Source organism: Triturus cristatus, chromosome 9 (genome assembly GCF_964204655.1).
Source record: "Triturus cristatus chromosome 9, aTriCri1.1, whole genome shotgun sequence".
Classification (NCBI taxonomy): Eukaryota; Metazoa; Chordata; class Amphibia; order Caudata; family Salamandridae; genus Triturus; species Triturus cristatus.
Genome location: NC_140592.1, coordinates 1,010,380,827 through 1,010,398,000, shown reverse-complemented (window position 1 = coordinate 1,010,398,000; position 17,174 = coordinate 1,010,380,827). Strand labels below are relative to the sequence as shown.

General features: G+C 47.3%; 1 protein-coding gene across 15 annotated transcripts in view; it reads right to left on the bottom strand.

Moving 5' to 3' along the window:
* The window catches only part of TMED8 (transmembrane p24 trafficking protein family member 8), a 108,156-nt gene that overhangs the window by 35,874 nt on the left and 55,108 nt on the right, over positions 1-17,174 (bottom strand). For all 15 annotated transcript variants that reach the window (XM_085626653.1, XM_085626659.1, XM_085626647.1 and 12 more), the window contains one exon: positions 5,756-6,058. In XM_085626653.1, the coding sequence (XP_085482779.1) occupies positions 5,756-6,058 (303 nt within the window). The remainder of the gene's footprint in view (positions 1-5,755; positions 6,059-17,174) is intronic.

The window sequence follows — 17,174 nt, the reverse complement described above, 5'->3', positions numbered from 1 at the left end:
TTCTTCGGAAGAGCACCTACTACAGATGGCGAAGGTCCTAACGATCATCAAAAGTAAAAACGAGGATCTTGAAGCACCCTCACGCCCGAATAACCTGCATATTCCGGGCATGCCTGAATCAACGGCGATGGATCACATGGAAACTTTTGTGGAGATAATGATTTGATTCCTTTTTAGTGATGACATCCTCCCCATGTTCATTGTGGAGAGGGTTCACCGCTCGCTGGGGCCGCGTCTGCCTCCGGGTGCACGGAGATGCCCAAACATCGCCCGGCTGCTAAAGTACAGAGAAAGAGATACTACGCTGCGCCTGGCTATAGATCCTTACCCCCTCCAATATCAGGGGAACAAGGTTTCCCTTTTTCGCGGACGTAATGCTGGCTGTGCAGGCTGCCCGATGCAAATTTCTCCTAGTGAAACGTATGCTGAAGTAAACTGGTGCCAAGTATTCTTTGATTTATCCAGCCAAGCTCCGCATACTTCATCAGGGGAAGACCTATCACTTCACCGATCTTAAGAATGCCACTACATTTGTACAAGGGATCACTTCTAATAACTCTGGGCCCCTTCCCTCCCCAGAGGTATCGGGCCATGACCGCCTCAGTGATAACAACTAAGCCTCATCCGTATTTGGGTCCCCCTCTGATAGCGGACCTATTCGGAGCTGCACTGAGTGTCCCTAGCTTCCCCACTTGGAGAGGGGATAACTGACTGCATATAGTACAACTACTCTCACTGTTATGACCCTGCTGTGCGCTGTGGGGACGATACTTATGGAACCTCCGCTAACCCTATCCGCTTAACTTCCTGCCCACCCAACCTATTTCCTTCTGAGCTGGGAGTGTTTTGAGACCTCCAGACGCCCTCAGGGATCATTCCCTTCATCATTTTGTTCTAGGTTTTGGGTGTTTGTTGTGGAGGCTGGGAATGTGATGCTCGGCCCGATTGGGTAGTCTAAGTGGGCAACGGGTATTAGGGTATTGATTTATGTCATTTTTTTCAATCCCCCTCTGGCTACCACCCAGCTTTATGCCTCTTCGTCTTATGCCAGCTGCAGCAGCTTGGCTACCTGTACAACATATTCCTCCCGAAGCTTTGGTAGCCTCAGATTAAATGTATTATCTGAAATGTAGAGGGGCTGAATGATGGGGGGGAAGCAAGTCTGCAAAGTCAAAACATTTACATTTGGTTGTCTTAGGAACTGCATCTCACGGACTCAACCCAGTTGCGACCACGGGCGGGGTGGATCGTGGAGCGGCTTGTGGCTCCCTACTCAAATCACACGCAAGGTGTCGCAGTGTTGCTCCATAAGGGCCTTCTTTGGCATACGCGCCACGTGCTGTGTGATAAGCAGGGCCGGTATATTATGATGTTGGGAGCACTACAGGGGCACCACTTGATTCTGATCTCAATTTACAGACCTAATGTAGACAACCTTATGTTATTTGCGGAGTTCTGGCGGCTGGCCGAGACGATAGGCCCATGTACGGTGCTTTGGGATGGAGACTTCAACGCTGTGTTAGACGCATGCACAGACAGGTCAAGTGATACCCGGCGTCCGCATCCACATGCAGCCGCACAGCTGCTTACTGTAATAACCAATAATGATCTCACAGATATTTGTCAGATTTGACCTCCATCCAGCACAGAGGGCACATGCCTTGCATCGTCGCACAACACCTGGACAAGGATAGACTATTGGCTGGCCACTAAGGATGTGGTTGCTTGGTCAACCAACATCGTGCACCTACTGCGGACTCTGTCCGACCATGCTCCTGTTTTGCTCGAACGTGCCCCCAAAAAGACTACATATCCCGCTCATTCTCCTGGAGGCTGGCTATTATAAACTACTTTGAGCACACTGCGCAGTTGGTTTCCTCTCAATTAAAGGGGGTGATCCGGAGGGGTATGCATTGCTTAGCAGGCAGGGGTGCTCTGGGTTTTGTGAAGCGAGCTGATGCAACTGGAGGCAGAGATCCGAGCCCTGGAACTCCAATTTTTTTACTCCTGCAGCACGACCACCCTAGTGTCTATTAGGGATAAGCTCTTAGCATATTATGACGTGGCGCTGTGGGAAACTCACTGTCTAGGAACAGAAACACGCGTCTGCATTATGGGGAGGGAGATAGAGAGGGCAAGACTCTAGCCTGAAGGCTGCGCAAGCCTTGGACCAGCGACTATATTGTGGAGCTCATAGATGATCGACAGACCTCTCATGTTGGTACAGAAGACATACAAAGCATCATAACTACTTTCTACTCTGCGTTGTACACCTCTCACTGCCTCAGGCCTCCCATGACTTGTCCCCCTACCTGGATCCGATACCGTTGCTATGGCTAGATGACTGACACCGTTGGGTTCTTAATGAACTCTTTACTGTGGGGGAAATCACTCAGATCATTCAGAGCCTGCCTGGTTACATAGCGCTGGGCCTGTATGGCCTCACCGCTTTCTTCTATAATATACCCTGCTATTCGCCCCCCACCTTCTGGATATGTAGGAGGAGTCATTGCCCTACAGCATGCTCCCTTCTCTAGAGGAGGCCCTTTTGTCACCATTTTGAAGCTTGACAAGGATCCACTACCCTGGGATTCCTACAGGCCTCTCTCTATGATCAATATTTACAACATAATACTGACTAAATTGATCGCTTCTTGCCTTCACCCTCTCCTACCGATCATCATCCGGCCCGATCTGGCTTTGTGCCGCGATGTTCCACGGTGCATAATTTGTGCACCATTTTTGCCCTGCATACAATAGACCCCAATCTCAGTGAGGCTGCAGTGTTTTTGTAAGCCACAAAGGCATTCAATTCGACTGAATAGCTCTACCACTTTCATCTACTGGCACATCTTGTCTTTGGTGACAGGTTTCTGCAGCTAATAAAGCTCCTGTATGCCCAGCCAGTTGCTCAATTACGAAAAATGGTGCGATTATCCCTCCCTTAGTGAAATCCCAGCGCTTAGACACCTCAGGGCAGTAATGCGCTATATAAATCCAGATAACATAACATAACAAATCCTGTTGCCCATCTTTTGTGCAGTAGCAATGGAGCCCCTAGCATCCCGGCTGCAGCAGCATCACTTCCCCTATGGTCTTGAGTTTACCCCCAGGAGGGCTCTTGCATTGATGTATGCGGATGGAGTCACCTTGTTCGTCATAGACCCCTGGGGGAAACATAATCCTCTCCTCCGGGAGCTTAATCAGTTCGGTGACCTTATGGGCATCACCATCAACCAGACGAAATCAGTAGTGTTACCTCTATCTTCGACTGCATGAGCCACTGGGTCTGAGTTCCCCTGCCGTCGGGACAAGACCCGATCAAATATCTCAAATATCTGGGGATCTGGCTCAGTTTTGACCTGGATGACCTTTGGCAGGCTAATTGTGCTGACTATATTCCTGGCTCAAAGACCGCGTGGCGGTATGAAGGAGGCTTGAGCACTGTACGATTAGGATTTGACAAAAGGGTGGTCCTCCTCAAATTTCTGTATAAGTTTATTATTCTACCATACCCCTGCTGAAGTACTTCCGAAAACCTCTCAGGTCCCACCTTACGCATACTTCCCATCGAGCAGGGTCGACTTGGTTCTCTGGACAAGGACCTCCATTTCTATAGTGCACTGGCACAATTCGCCCACATTTGGCAGCCCCCCATGCAATTTCAACTACATACAGCACCTGAACACGTCGCCCCTTGCCAGTTGCAGTCTGCCCTGTATCTCCCTTCCAAGCGGTCGAAGAATTGGTTTGATACGGTGGTGCATGATCTGGGCGTGGGGAGGGTTGCGCTGGCGGGCGCGCCTGGATCATCTGTTCGCTCCGTCGGTGCCGATAGCTGTACAGGCGGACCCGGGTGTGTGCAGCCACCTGTGTCGAGTACAACTGATGTCCTTTGGAAATGCATACCCAGAAGGGACCTTTGTCACTTCGCAGCAGGCGCTTCATGACGCTGCACCCTCGTTCTTAGAGGTCCCGTTGTACTACCAAACACGGGCGGCCCTAGGTGCCAGACATGATACTTTTCCAGGGCCACACTGACCTTTCCCGTCCTAGAGGAGCTACTTACTAACCCTTCTCCATGCCGGTTTATCATATGCCTTTATGCTGGCATGCAGGCCACTGCACCAATCTGCACGCCTAAGACCTGTCAGGCGTGGTCGGCTGAAATGGATGCCCCATTAGTGAGGAGCAGTAGTGGTACTGCTGATTTCAATCTAGGGCCCTCCCCTAAACTACAGGTTGTGTTTAATCCACTTTAACTCTCTGCACAGATTGTACCATTTTCCTGCGCACCTGCATGGGATGAGACTGCGAGAGGATGCAAGCTGCGTGAGCTGCGTCTATTGCTGATTTTCTGCATTTGGCATGGGGATGCCCTGAAGTTCTGAGATTCTGGTCTAGTTCTTTGATGCTATAGTGCAGGCCATGGGTGTTGCGCCTGTGTGCTCGCCTCGATTGGCACTGTTTGGCTATGTAAAAGAGTTCACCCTGAGGTACATAAGCATACTATGATTTTGCTGCTGTTGGCTAAGTGTCAGGTGGCAGTTCACTCATGCAGGCGCCCACGCCCGATTTCCTGGTGGCTTCAAAACACGACATATTGTCAAGCAATTGGAAACATACTGGGACTTGATGCCGATCCACTCCAGCCCCAAGGACATTTGGTACGCCTTTATGGCGTACCAGGGGACACAGACGACCACAACTGACGTGGCCAAGGCGACCCCCTCGCGGGATGTGTGCTTTGACCACCCTTGACTGTAATAGTGTGACCAGGGGTGGACCTCTCTTTGCAGACCCCTCTTCGGGTATAGCATACTTTAGATCGGATTAGATGCATTTGCCTTGCACTGCACTGACCCTCCTAACATGTGCTATGTTATGAAGTGCCTTTTGATTACTATGGATGACGATGCTGCAACTGGCATTATTGCTTGCCTCAGTCTTCTAACTTGTTGAGTGGATGGCTACTCCTTTCCTCCCTACTCTCCCGTTCCCAGTTTATTTTGGGCGGCACTTCACACTATTTTTAAAATGTATGCATTATTGGCCCCTCTGTGTTGTGCTTGTGGTCCTGTTATTACTGTGTTGTCTGTTTACTGTAAAACTCAAACACAATAAACAAAGTTCACAGAAGTTGGGCCTAAACACTGGACCTCATTTCACCACAGAGCTCTGCATGGCCACATTTGGAAGCCTTGTAACATTACCAAAGCAAATCAAACAAGTAGAATACATATCTTTCTTTGTAGTTTTATTCCCTTGTGAAACCAAACTTACGTAATGTTTGCTAAAAACTGAACAAGTAAAGTTTTTGAAAACTGGACAAAAGGCAAATGATCAATAAAATACAAAATAAAATCGATTTTGGGAGTACAATCAAAATCCACAGCACTTGATAGTTACAAAGGCAAATCTGAAGGCTGCAGCATCTAAGGAAATTTATTGTGTTACCTACTTGAAAATAAATATTTAACCAAGATCCCAGTGCCTGTGAAAACAATTTAAAATATGCCTTTCCATATGCACCAACACTAACAATGAGAGTAGTGCCTCTACAGAAAAATACCATTTACCAAAGACTTCTCATAAAAAGAAATAATATCACACTTGCATTTGGGTCGTCCAAATCATCAAGGTTGGCATGCTTTTTTCATCATACTTTTTCTAAATTAATTATCAGAAAATCTGCTGTATGTGTCAAACTACCCCGAAAGAACTAGGAAAAAGAAATAAAATCTTGCCCACTCACAGTTTCCCTCAATCTCCTCCTCATCTTCATCTTCCTCATCGCTGGATTCGCTGACCTGCACAGTGATGGCAGTGGAAGTGACAGGGGCCCAGTCGAAGTAAAGGCCGAAGCCAATGTCATAGTCATCTGTAGCAAACTCCCAGCAGATGCGTTTGCCATCTGGGTGGGTCGGTACGCGAATTGTCACTACCTCTCCCCGCCTAACAGTCATCTTTGAGCACTTCTCCTGTCCCATCTTTGCCTTGAATTCCTTCATCTTGGGCGATGTCCATGTTGTTGCAGTGGCCAGAGGTGGAGGTTGGGCTGTGATATGAGAGGAAAGATAGTACCCAAAAAAAAAGTTACAGATTGTTAATAGGCTGCCAAATCGATTTTCAACAACAGAACTCTAGAAAGTGACTATAACACACAACACACAAGTGGATACAACCTGGCTTGCACAGCACTTTTAAAATATGTCCTATGCCAATTAGCTATTAAATGTGGTTCTTATTGCATCCCTGCAAGGCTTATGATTACACAATAACATCTGTGAGTGGTGTATTGACTAGCTGACATGCTATAAAGCTTTCACAAAATTATTTTACGAATGGCCTCTCTTATGGTATATCTTCCCCATGAAATCTAAGTGTAGGAAAGTAGATTATTATGAGATGTGGGTGTGAGACCTCACCAAGAAATAATGTCACAATCTTTATGTGGTTTGGTTTCTTTAAGAACAACTCTCTGAACCTGTGGCAGGCTGTTAACGGAGTGGGCAGAAATCTTCCAAAAGTAGGTTCCTCCAACATCTCAGAGTTAATCCGGTAACACTTCCTGCTTGACCAATTCAATCGTCGGCACAGCCGGACCAGTCTAACGTTCAAGGAGATGTGATGACTTAGAGGCTATTAAATTCCTGTCAGGTCAATCTCTGCCCAGGGGTAGTGATCACAAAACATCCTGGTGCTCTATCACCACAAGTCTAGTCCAGAAACAAATTGCAAGGGCCGCAGAGAGGAGGTAACAGGCCTGGGAATATTTCCACCAGCCATCTATATATATGACCCAATATTCTGGACTGCATGACTAACCACTTTTCTCCACCATCTTGCAGCTGAATAGCATTCCACCCTCATGGTATGGCTTGATACTTCGACCAATATTCAAGGGCGGAGACAAAGGGGTCCCTGAGAATTATCTTTTGGCAGCTTTAATTGACAATGATGCCAAATATTTGCAAGGGGTGTTACTAGAAGAGCTACAGCATTGGGCCAAGGCTAATACCATCATTCCGCCACATCAAACTGGGTTCACTAAGCATCCAGGTGCCTCAGTCAACATTATGGCACTTTCACTGTTATCTGACAAGGCAAAATCCAACAGTCAACCAGTCTACTTGGGCTTCATCGACGAGAAGTCTGCATTCAATAGGGTCGACCGGGGAGTCTTTGGGAGAAATTGGCCCTCCTTAACATCCTGTGTTGCCTACTACTAAAGGTCCTGGAATTACTGCACAAAGACATATGGGTTAGCTCTCGCTTGTCCTTGCAAATCAAAATCACTCAAGGCTGCATCCATGCCCCTACATTATTTAACCTGTTTTTATCAGATCTGACTCCCCCATTAAATACAGTTGATTCACACCTGATCAAACTGGAGGGGCTTTAAGCTCTCGAATCTGCTGTATGAAGATGATCTAGTTCTGATTAATAGAACTAAGGTTGGCCAGAAGTGCCTTGTTGACGCAACCTCAGCCTACTCAACTAGGAATGGTTTGACAATTAATAGAAAGAAAGCTAAAGTCCTGGTAATTCAAGTGACCAGATCACAAAAATCCACAGTTTCTGGACCAAGAACATTTAGGGTCAACCAAGAGTTTTAAGTAACTTGGAGTCTACGTCAACAAGAAGGGGAGATACAGCGATCAATTAGAAGAAATCAGAAAGAAGGGCAATGGATTGACCTTTGGCCTCAGGTCTCTCTACACAAAACTGAAAGGGCTTACGCCGATCCTCCAGGTAGCCCAAGCTAAGATTCTTCCAAGCTGATTTATGGAAGCAAAGCACTCAAGGGGCAGGATAAAGCAATATTGAACAAAATGCTACTCAAATTCTACAGATCAAATTTTTAGCTACCCTACCACTCATCTCCAGCTCAGATAAGATAAGACTGGAGTTTGACATGGTTAAGCAGGTTCTGTCATGGACGGTGGCCTTTACGATGTGTTGTCACAAACTCACGTTAGCAAAAGAACATTCACTGGGCTATTACCTTTGGTCCAAACTGTAAACAAAGCACATTTCTTCTGCAAGGTCCTACCTGTCACAGGCCTTAAACACCCTTGGTCTAACGAGGGCTTGGGACCTATCCATTAGCCATCAGGAATTGAAAAGACTGGCAAAAGCAAGCACACAACTGCTCTCACTGCTCGAGAAGGATTGTGTGTCTCGACACAAACACGGCTCGAAGACACTTCATACCTATACGCGGCTGAAAACACAGAGTTACTTAAGCGAACTCTATAATGATTGGACCAAGGTACAGCTCATGAAATACAGGATGGGGATATTACCAACTCCAATTTATTATCCTGCATGGAAAAGACGAGAGGCGCAGGTGAATTGTCAGCTATGCCACCAGGGTCAGGAAGACATTATCCATATACTGTGTTTGTGCCCCATACTTTTGGAGGATCGGAGGAACTCTTACAAAGAATGTGAAATGACTGAGGCATGGGGTCCTGCAGCAAGGCAGTGTTGACCTGTTTCGAACCATCGGACATCAAGTTAAATTGTGCACTGGTGAAATTCTTCTAACGATTTACGAAAGAGGCTGCGTCACGGTTCCAGCAGACGAAGGGAAGGGATGTGACTAGATAAAATATAGCTTTGGTTTCAGCCAAATCCCACGCCTTGGACTCTTAATGCTTATGTAGGCTTTATAATTCGGGTGAAGTATTTAAATGAAAAGCCTGTTGCACCTGCTCCTCCTAAAATAACGCCCCTAGTGCCCTGATGAGCTTGCACCGCGTCACAGTTTTCTAACCTTAGTCTTCCTCTACCGTTCATCACTTGGAACATCAATACCTTCGCCTTAAATTATCCATTAGGTGCACGAAGGCTAACCTGCACCTCCCACAATAACAGCCCTAGTGCCCTACTGACCTTGTACTGTAGTCACGATTTATTAACCTTCGTCTTCCTCTTCCGTTCATCGCTTGGAACATCAAAAATACCTCCGCCTTAAATGATTCATTAGGTGCACAAAGGCTCACCAGCCAGATGAAGTTTTAGATGCCTATATCCTTGCACACACACATTCTATCGATAACATCCTTTGCACCTTAATCACCCTGTGCTCAGAAGCAGTTTTAACTTTATTCTAGGCATATTGCACTTTATCTGCTGCACCCGCACTTTCATGGTTTTATTAATACAAATGAGCTTTTTACGTAAATCCGTATGACACTGGAAGAGGGGGGCACGCTTAGAAAATCGGCTTCATTCTACTAGCGTGTCTTAATTACATACATCCTGGCAGTCCAGGCAACAGCATTAATAGTCTTGAGGCTGACTCATCTCAATGTACAGGGCAAGATGTAAATCTTTATGAACCCCTTCAGTGCCCATGACGAGCTGGACTCGTCATGGGCCGCGGTGGCGCTGTGCCCATGACGAGTCCAGCTCGTCATAGACCCCGCCCGCTAATGCAACGGCCGGCACTGGGCGGGGAAAGGGGCGGGCACTGAAGGGGTTAAATCTTTCAACAAAACATTTCTCCAAATGGGTCTTGATATTTTTAATGGACAACGCTGATAGCACTAGGTGCCTGTTTTATGTATCTTTTAAATATATTAATGTATTTACTGTGTATTGTATTGCAACAGTTTTAAGGCTTAACACAGAGGATTACAAGACATCTGCAAATAAATACAATGATCAATAAATGACAGACGACTGAAGAAGGAGATCCACACCAATTTATAAAACTAGCATGTTTCTTTATATACGTTTAAGCATAACAGAAAATTCGATCAGGTAAGTATGTTTTTAAATACAAATTATTTTCTGTTCAAAAAGTTGACACTGTGCAATTTTTGAGTTCTGCAATGTTATCGTATGGAAGAAAGAATTAAGTTCTGCAAACGGGTATAATACAGCGACTTACAGGACCCATCTTCAGGACTTAAAGTGAGTGGTGTGCAAGGTCCAAAGAAGTACCAACTGTACACTCCCAGGGGCACGGGGGCGGGGGGGTGCTGGGCGCAAAACAGCATTGGGAGCCCAATGGTTTTTTTATGAAGATCAGTGACTGCAAAAAAAGGCTGCAGCCTCTGGCAGGAAGACCGGTCGGCCTGAGGCATCAGGGGGGTTCAAGCCTCGTGATCTTCAGGGATGTAGGGACACCTTTGGTCCTCTTCTCCACGGCCCGGGGCCAACGGATGCTGAGGTGGCATTAGCTTTTCTTACCAGTAGCAGTCTCGTAGCGGAGGCCTGCGTGCAGAGGCTGCAGGCGACCTTTGAGGGTCAATGAGGGGCAAAACCATGATGGACTGGAGCTCTGGAGGGCTGGGGGAAAATGTTGACACTATAGGCCCACTTCACTTTGGGCCGGGGGACAGGAGTGCTGTGGTAGCTTCAGAGGTTGGGTTTTGGCGGTTACAGAGGCCTGAGTCTTTACTTCGGAGTTTCTGCAGGATGCAGGGAACAGATCTACTGTTCACAGGCGGTATTAGGTCTTTATCGAAGATAGGCAGTCTTCCCAAGGTACTGGAATCAATAGCTGCAGGACGAGGCGTCTTGTGCGCAGCTTTCAACGAGGGATGCAGATAGGCCAGCAGGGGTGGTACCAGGTCAGCTGCTCCATCTCTCCTTTCTGATTTTGTGGCTCAACAGTGTCTGCTCTCTTCTTAGGTTGTCATGATCTGCTTCTCTGGTGCAAGGCACTTCCCTAAATACTGAATTTAAGGGCGTTAGGAGAGTGTAGGGTAATAGCCAATGGGCTACTGACCATTGGGGTCACTATGCCCCCTATATGATCACTTCCTGTGGGAAGTGGGCATATCTCTGTCTAAGAATTCCAAAGTATGCAATCACAAAGAAGGCTACTACTGAAAAAGGTGTGTTCACCTCAGTTTAGTCTACCTTAGGGTGGTACTAGCCTGGGGTGGCATGCCTACCTGACCAGCTAATTTTCCCACATGTCCATGTGTCCAGGGGCTCTGGACAAGGGGGTAGGCTGCCTCTCCATTTTAAAGGCGGCAGCTCTTTGAAGCTTGCTAGCCTAGAAAGGCGCTCACTCTAGGAGGTCAGAACAGTCTCTCGGGTGGCAGGCTGGCAGAGACCAGTCAGCAACCACACCAGAGGCTGGTAGGTTTTCAGGAGGCACCCCTAAGGTGCCCTTTGGGTGCATGTGCATGTGCTGATAAACTTGCACTGATTTCAGTGTTGGATTTATCAATACTAGATGTTTAATACCAAATATCCCTATCTTCAGTGAAGACATCATGTAGTTGGGGGAACTCGTTTTCACCAGTGTCCAGGACACAGTTTAAAATGGCTTCTCTTGTCACTTGCACTGGCAATAATGGAACCGACCAGCACATGGGCATATCTGCTCATGCAGGTATGCCCTCATATGTAGAACTAAGCACCCTGCCATAGGGCTGTCAGGCCTGCGGTAGGGGTGACTTAGAAGTGCTACATGCAGTGTTAGGACACAGGGCACACAGGGATGTGCATCATGTTTTCACTTTTGTCTGCACCAAAACACGCAGCCTGCAGTGGCAGTCTTGCATGTGTTTGGTGAGGGGTCCATTAGGATGGCACAATTTGTGCTTTAGCCCTTGGGGACCCTCATTGGCTCCACAGTCTCTAGGTACCAGGGGGTACGATTTACTAGGGAGTTACGGTGGGTTCTAAAGGTATTGCCAATTGGGGAAACAATTGAACAGTTTTGGGGCAAAGGAACACTGGTACTGGGGACCGGCTTAGCAGGAACGCAGTACACTTCAGTCAAAGTTGCATCAAATACCAGGCAAAACATAGGGGGTACTGCAACAAAAACCCAGTTTCCTACAAAGTTCGACACAGAATTATAACTATATAGTGTATTTTTAGTTTTAAATAGACACTAAAACAACAAAAATCTATTGAAGAAGGGCCAACATATATGAACATAAAAAAACATACGTTTCCCATGTTAATTCCCATAGGAATTTTAGACACTACTACAGCCCAAACCGCTGAACAGAATTACACTTAATTTTTTTCACAGAAAGATGGCTGTAGGTTCACAAAGCGACCTTTTTTGTAAATTGGTGTAAATCCGTTCAGTAGTTTTGGAAATATTAAGGAAAATCTACATTTGTATATTTAGGGATGGGGATTCTCCGAGGATCCGACAGTCCCCGCACTCAAATGTGATTGGCTGCCCACACTTCAACCAGGAAGGACTACCCTGACCCCCTAGTCCTCTTTGGGGGTGGGGGGTACTATAGGGAACCCACAGGATCAAAAAAGCATTTCTTAAACATTTTCACAGACCATGTCTTGAGTGATGTAATATATGAGGTCATAAGCATTGCATTGTCGGAGCATTAGTTATAATTAGCTAAGGTAACTAGAACTGCTGGTTTTGTACGAGTGAAATGCCAGCCTAGCTATACCGTCCCTGTAACCTTTGTTTTTTTCCAGTGAATTTTAAGGTTTTTTTTAAATTCGATTTCAGAACTATAACGTCCATGTAACCTTTGTTTTTTTCCAGTCAATTTTGAAGATTTCTTTAATTCTACTTCATAACTATAACGTCCCTGGAATCTTTGCATATATATGCAGTCGCCACAGGGTAGTTACAGTTAGGATCGTGTTTACATAGAAAATGCATTTTTTCTGTTTCGAATACCTGTGGCCCCGTTTGACGAATCTCCACAAAACATTCCAACAAATGCTACTTTTTGACTAGTTTGTGCATGGAAAGTTTCCGGGTGATTCATCAAGAGAGGACCAAGAAAAAGAGGAGGGGGGAGGGGGGGGGGGGGCAAAAACATGTTTTCCTTATATATTTTTTCATAGGAATGTTAGACACCACAGCGCTGAACGGACTTACACCAAATTTGGCAGAAAGCTAGATCTTGCTCCAGAAAGAGTGCTTTTTGTGATTTGGTGTAAATCAGTTCAGTAGTTTTTGAACAATTATGCAAAAAAACTTTGTATATCGAGGGACGTGGAGCCTCAGCGGATCTAGTGGATATTGAACTCAGATTTGAATGGCTGCCACCAGCTTATTCAGGCAGAGGTGGCAGCTATCATAGGACTCAGGACTCAGTCCCAAGTCCTAAGAAACAAAAAGACATATGGGGCAGGACAGGGATATCCTGATTCCCTATGCCTGCTGCTGGGGCTTTATTATTTTTATTGTGGAGAGGGATGCGTGGCCTCCCTCCCCAGGCTATCTTCAGACGCGGGTCCCGTGCACTCCATGCCACTGGAATCAAGCTATCCTGGCTGAAGAGGGGTGAAACCCCGAAACCGGTCCTAGGATGCTTGTTTCCAGTCCAGGGAGGACCTGGCCTAGCAGTTCAGGCTGGACTGTTCCCATAGAGCACAGGGTCACGACTGATTTGCATATGGCTGGGTCCAAACTGGAATGGCATGGTGAGCAAATAAACGATGGATTTAGGCCCAGATCTCTGTACTGAGGTGAATGTATCACATTGTTCTGCATTCTGTCCATCAACAGTTCTTTTTGCACATTGTTCTGCATTCTGTCCATCAACAGTTCTTTTTGCACTGAAGCAGGCAGGGAAATTTGTGTTTGCTCCTGCCAGGTTGGAGCATTTTTAAAACTCCTGCCAAACTGGAGCAAACAAAGTGTATTTCCTGCGGGCCCAAGCTTAAAAAATGCTCCCGCCGACTGGGAGCAGACTTGTGATGTGTTTCCTTGCCTGCACTGATGTGGGCTGCGAAACTGATCAAGATATTGCTCACTCGAGAAGTGAGCAGAATAAATAGCCACTCTCCCTCTGGGCGGGAGGAATACGTGCACCCACAGAATGCGGAGAGAGCCAGCTGGGGCTCCACCCACGGCCCCCAACCTAGTGATTGGGGGGTGGGCTGGGTGGACAACAGGACACCCACCTTGAAATAGTACAAGCCCTGGGTGACGGGTCCCTGAGGACATAATAAGACATCTGCTTTAAGAGATACGCCCTGAGGGCATGGGGTCCCTAGGGTCTGATGAGGCTGGGGGGAACGCATGGCCCCACTCCCCTTTAAGTACATAGGGCCATGGGGGGGGGGGGGGCAGGGCCTCATGTGGCTCAGGGAGGGAGCCAAAAGGCCCCCATCCTCTTTAAAAGTAAAACAGCCCTGGCAGATGGGGTCCCTAGGGCTAATGAGGCTTGGGGAATACCGCGTGGCCATCCCCATTTATATTAGATTTGTCCCCGGGGAATAGTTTCGGGGAAGGGGGTTGAATGCCCCCTCCCCTGTTTAATTGTATTTGGCCCAGGGGAACTGGTTCCCGGAGCGCAAAGGCCAATCCTAGGCCATGTGGCAAAGGCTCAACTTCCCACAACGGACAGCCGAAGACCATGCACAGCGGTGGTGTTTGACTGCCTGCGGTTCATAGACTGCAGCTCTGTGGCCAAAGCCCATCATGCATGGCCAAAGCTCCTGTGCAGCGTGGGGTTAGCTGTATGCCGGGAGGGCGGGTAGGCTGCAGGGCCTAGTCACAGGCCAGGCCCTGCAACCAACTCCCCGCCACGCACGACCGAAGCCACTGTGTAATGTGGGGTTGGCCGCTTGCTGAAGGCCATGTGCAGCATGGGGTTGGTTAGCCATATATGAGGTCATAAGTAGCACATGGCAGTGGTGCAAGTTGTAGTTAGCTCTGTTAACTACAACTGGTGAATTTCAGGTTTCTTTTTAGGTTCAAAACGTTAATATTGTCACTGACAACTTCACCTAACTGTAACTTTACTTAAACCTTCGGTTTTTTTCAGTGAATTTTTAAGATTTTGGGAAAAAAAAGCAAAAATATATCTTTTATAACACCTAACTATAACGTTACTCCAACCTTTGTTTTTTTCAGTGAATTTCTAGGGTATTTTTTTATGTAAAGGAATATTTAACTACCATACATAAAGCCAAACCTCGTACAGTGGGGGGTTGGGTGTAGTGCCTGGCCTGTGTCCAGACCCTGCCGCCAACCCCCGTAAGGGCATCTAACTCCACACTGCACAGAGCCTTTGGTCGTGCTCATCGGGGAGTTGGCCACAGGCCCTGCCCTGTGGCCAACCCCTGCAGGCAGCCAACCTCTGGCTGCATACGGCCTTTGGCTATGTGCGGTAGGGGGTTGGCCACAGGGCCTGGCAAGGACTTTTTCTTTTTTTTTTTAAAGGAGAGGGGTCTGCATGGTCCCCCTTCCCTAACTTATTATGGCCCTAGGGGACCCCATCTCCCAGGGCCATGTATATTTTAAAGGGGAGAGGGGCCGTCTGGCCCTCATCCTTGGGCCTCATTAGGCACTGGGGACCCCATCCCACAGGACCACTACTAAAAATAAAGGGGAGGGGGTCACAGCCCTCCTCCCAGAGTATCTTTAGGTCCTGGGGAGCTATCATTTCTCCGGCCCGGAGGGAACAGCTCCTAATTCCGCTCCTTCCAGACGGGAGCAATATTTTGATCGGTTTCCCTGCCTGCTTCAGTGCGGGGAATGACACAGATCAAATGTCAGCTCTCAGTGGGCGGGAGCATTTTCAAAGCTCCCGCCCACTGGGATTGGACTTGGTGTTTGCTCCCACTTGGTAGAAAATTCAAAATTGCTCCCACCAAGTGAGAGCAAACACAGGATTCCCTGCTGGTGCGGGCAGTTAAACAGCTATGTCCCTGGGGTGGGCTCCCCAGGACAAAGCTACTGAGCCGGCCCCGGGGGGGGAGGAGGTCACTGGGGCAATTAATAACTCAGGAAAGGGGGCACGTGGCCTCCTCCTTATTTACTGTAATTGCGGCCTTGGGGTGGGCTCCCCAAGGCGATTAGAGGCTCAGGGAGAAGGGGGGGGGGGGGTACATGCCCGCTTCCCATTTGCAATAATTTAGCGCCAAAATGTTTCCAAACATCACTTTCTTTGTGCTGGTGTAAAGATATACATGCTTGTATTTAAAATGGTTGTGCACAAAACTGTATTGTTAAATAAGTTGCGTTAGGTGTATTTGTAGTGAGTGTAATCAATGCAGATCAATGGCACCATCAAGAGAGGTAATGCACTTTACTTACTAGTTCTTGCAGTGTTGTTGCATAACTTTAGATTTTGAGGATGCACACTCAAGGACAGATTGCTACAGATACTAACACACTATGCATACATCAGCACAGCAACTCACACTCCCAACTACACACAGATTTTGGTACTCACACACTAATACAGCCACTGCCACACCTTGACACACATCAATACAGTCACTGGCACACCCAACTATGCAGCGGTACAGCTACTGATACATCCAGCCAAACACTAATTCATGAAATAACATACCCACGTACACAGTGACAGTCCCAGGAACTTACCCACGCAGACACTTACAGGACCAGCGGAAAAAAAATACATCCAATAACACACCCAGGCACACACTGACGTACACACCGAAAGATTCAGAGACTTACAATGCAGAGATGACACACCCAGGCATACAGGAATGGAGACATTCATACACCCAGCCAAACACTAATGCATCCAATAAAACACCCAGGCACACACTGATGTACACAGCGAGACACCCAGGGAGTTACTAATGCAGACTAACACACCTAGGCAGCCCAGGAGTGGGCTCCCCAGGGCAGTTAGAAGCTCAGGTGGGGGGGCACATGGCCCCTTCCCATTTCCAATAAGTTATAGCCAAAATGTGTGCTGGTGTAAAGACAGGCACACATTGAGGCATGCACTGACACACTCAGAGACTTACCAATGCAGACATTGATACACCCAGGCATACAGCAATACAGACACTGCCACAGTCAGCCAAACACTACTGCATCCATTAACACACCTAGGCACACACTGATACACCCGGAGACTTACCAATGCTGACCCTGATACACCTAGCCATACCGCAATGCAGACACTGACACAGCCAGCCAATCACTAATGCATCCAATAACAAACACACTGATGCATGCACTGACATACCCAGGCTCACACTGATGCATACACTAACACACCCAGGCACATATTGATGCATAAACTAACATACCCAAGCACTCACTAATGCATACACTAACCTACCCAGGCATAAACTGATGCACAAAATGACACACCCGCTCTCACACCGATACAGTAACTGACACATTAAAAACACCGTTTGAGTAGATAGTGGTTCTAACAGAAAACGTTTTGTTTTCTAGAAGGGTTTCATATGAGTTTTTTTTATTAAAAAAA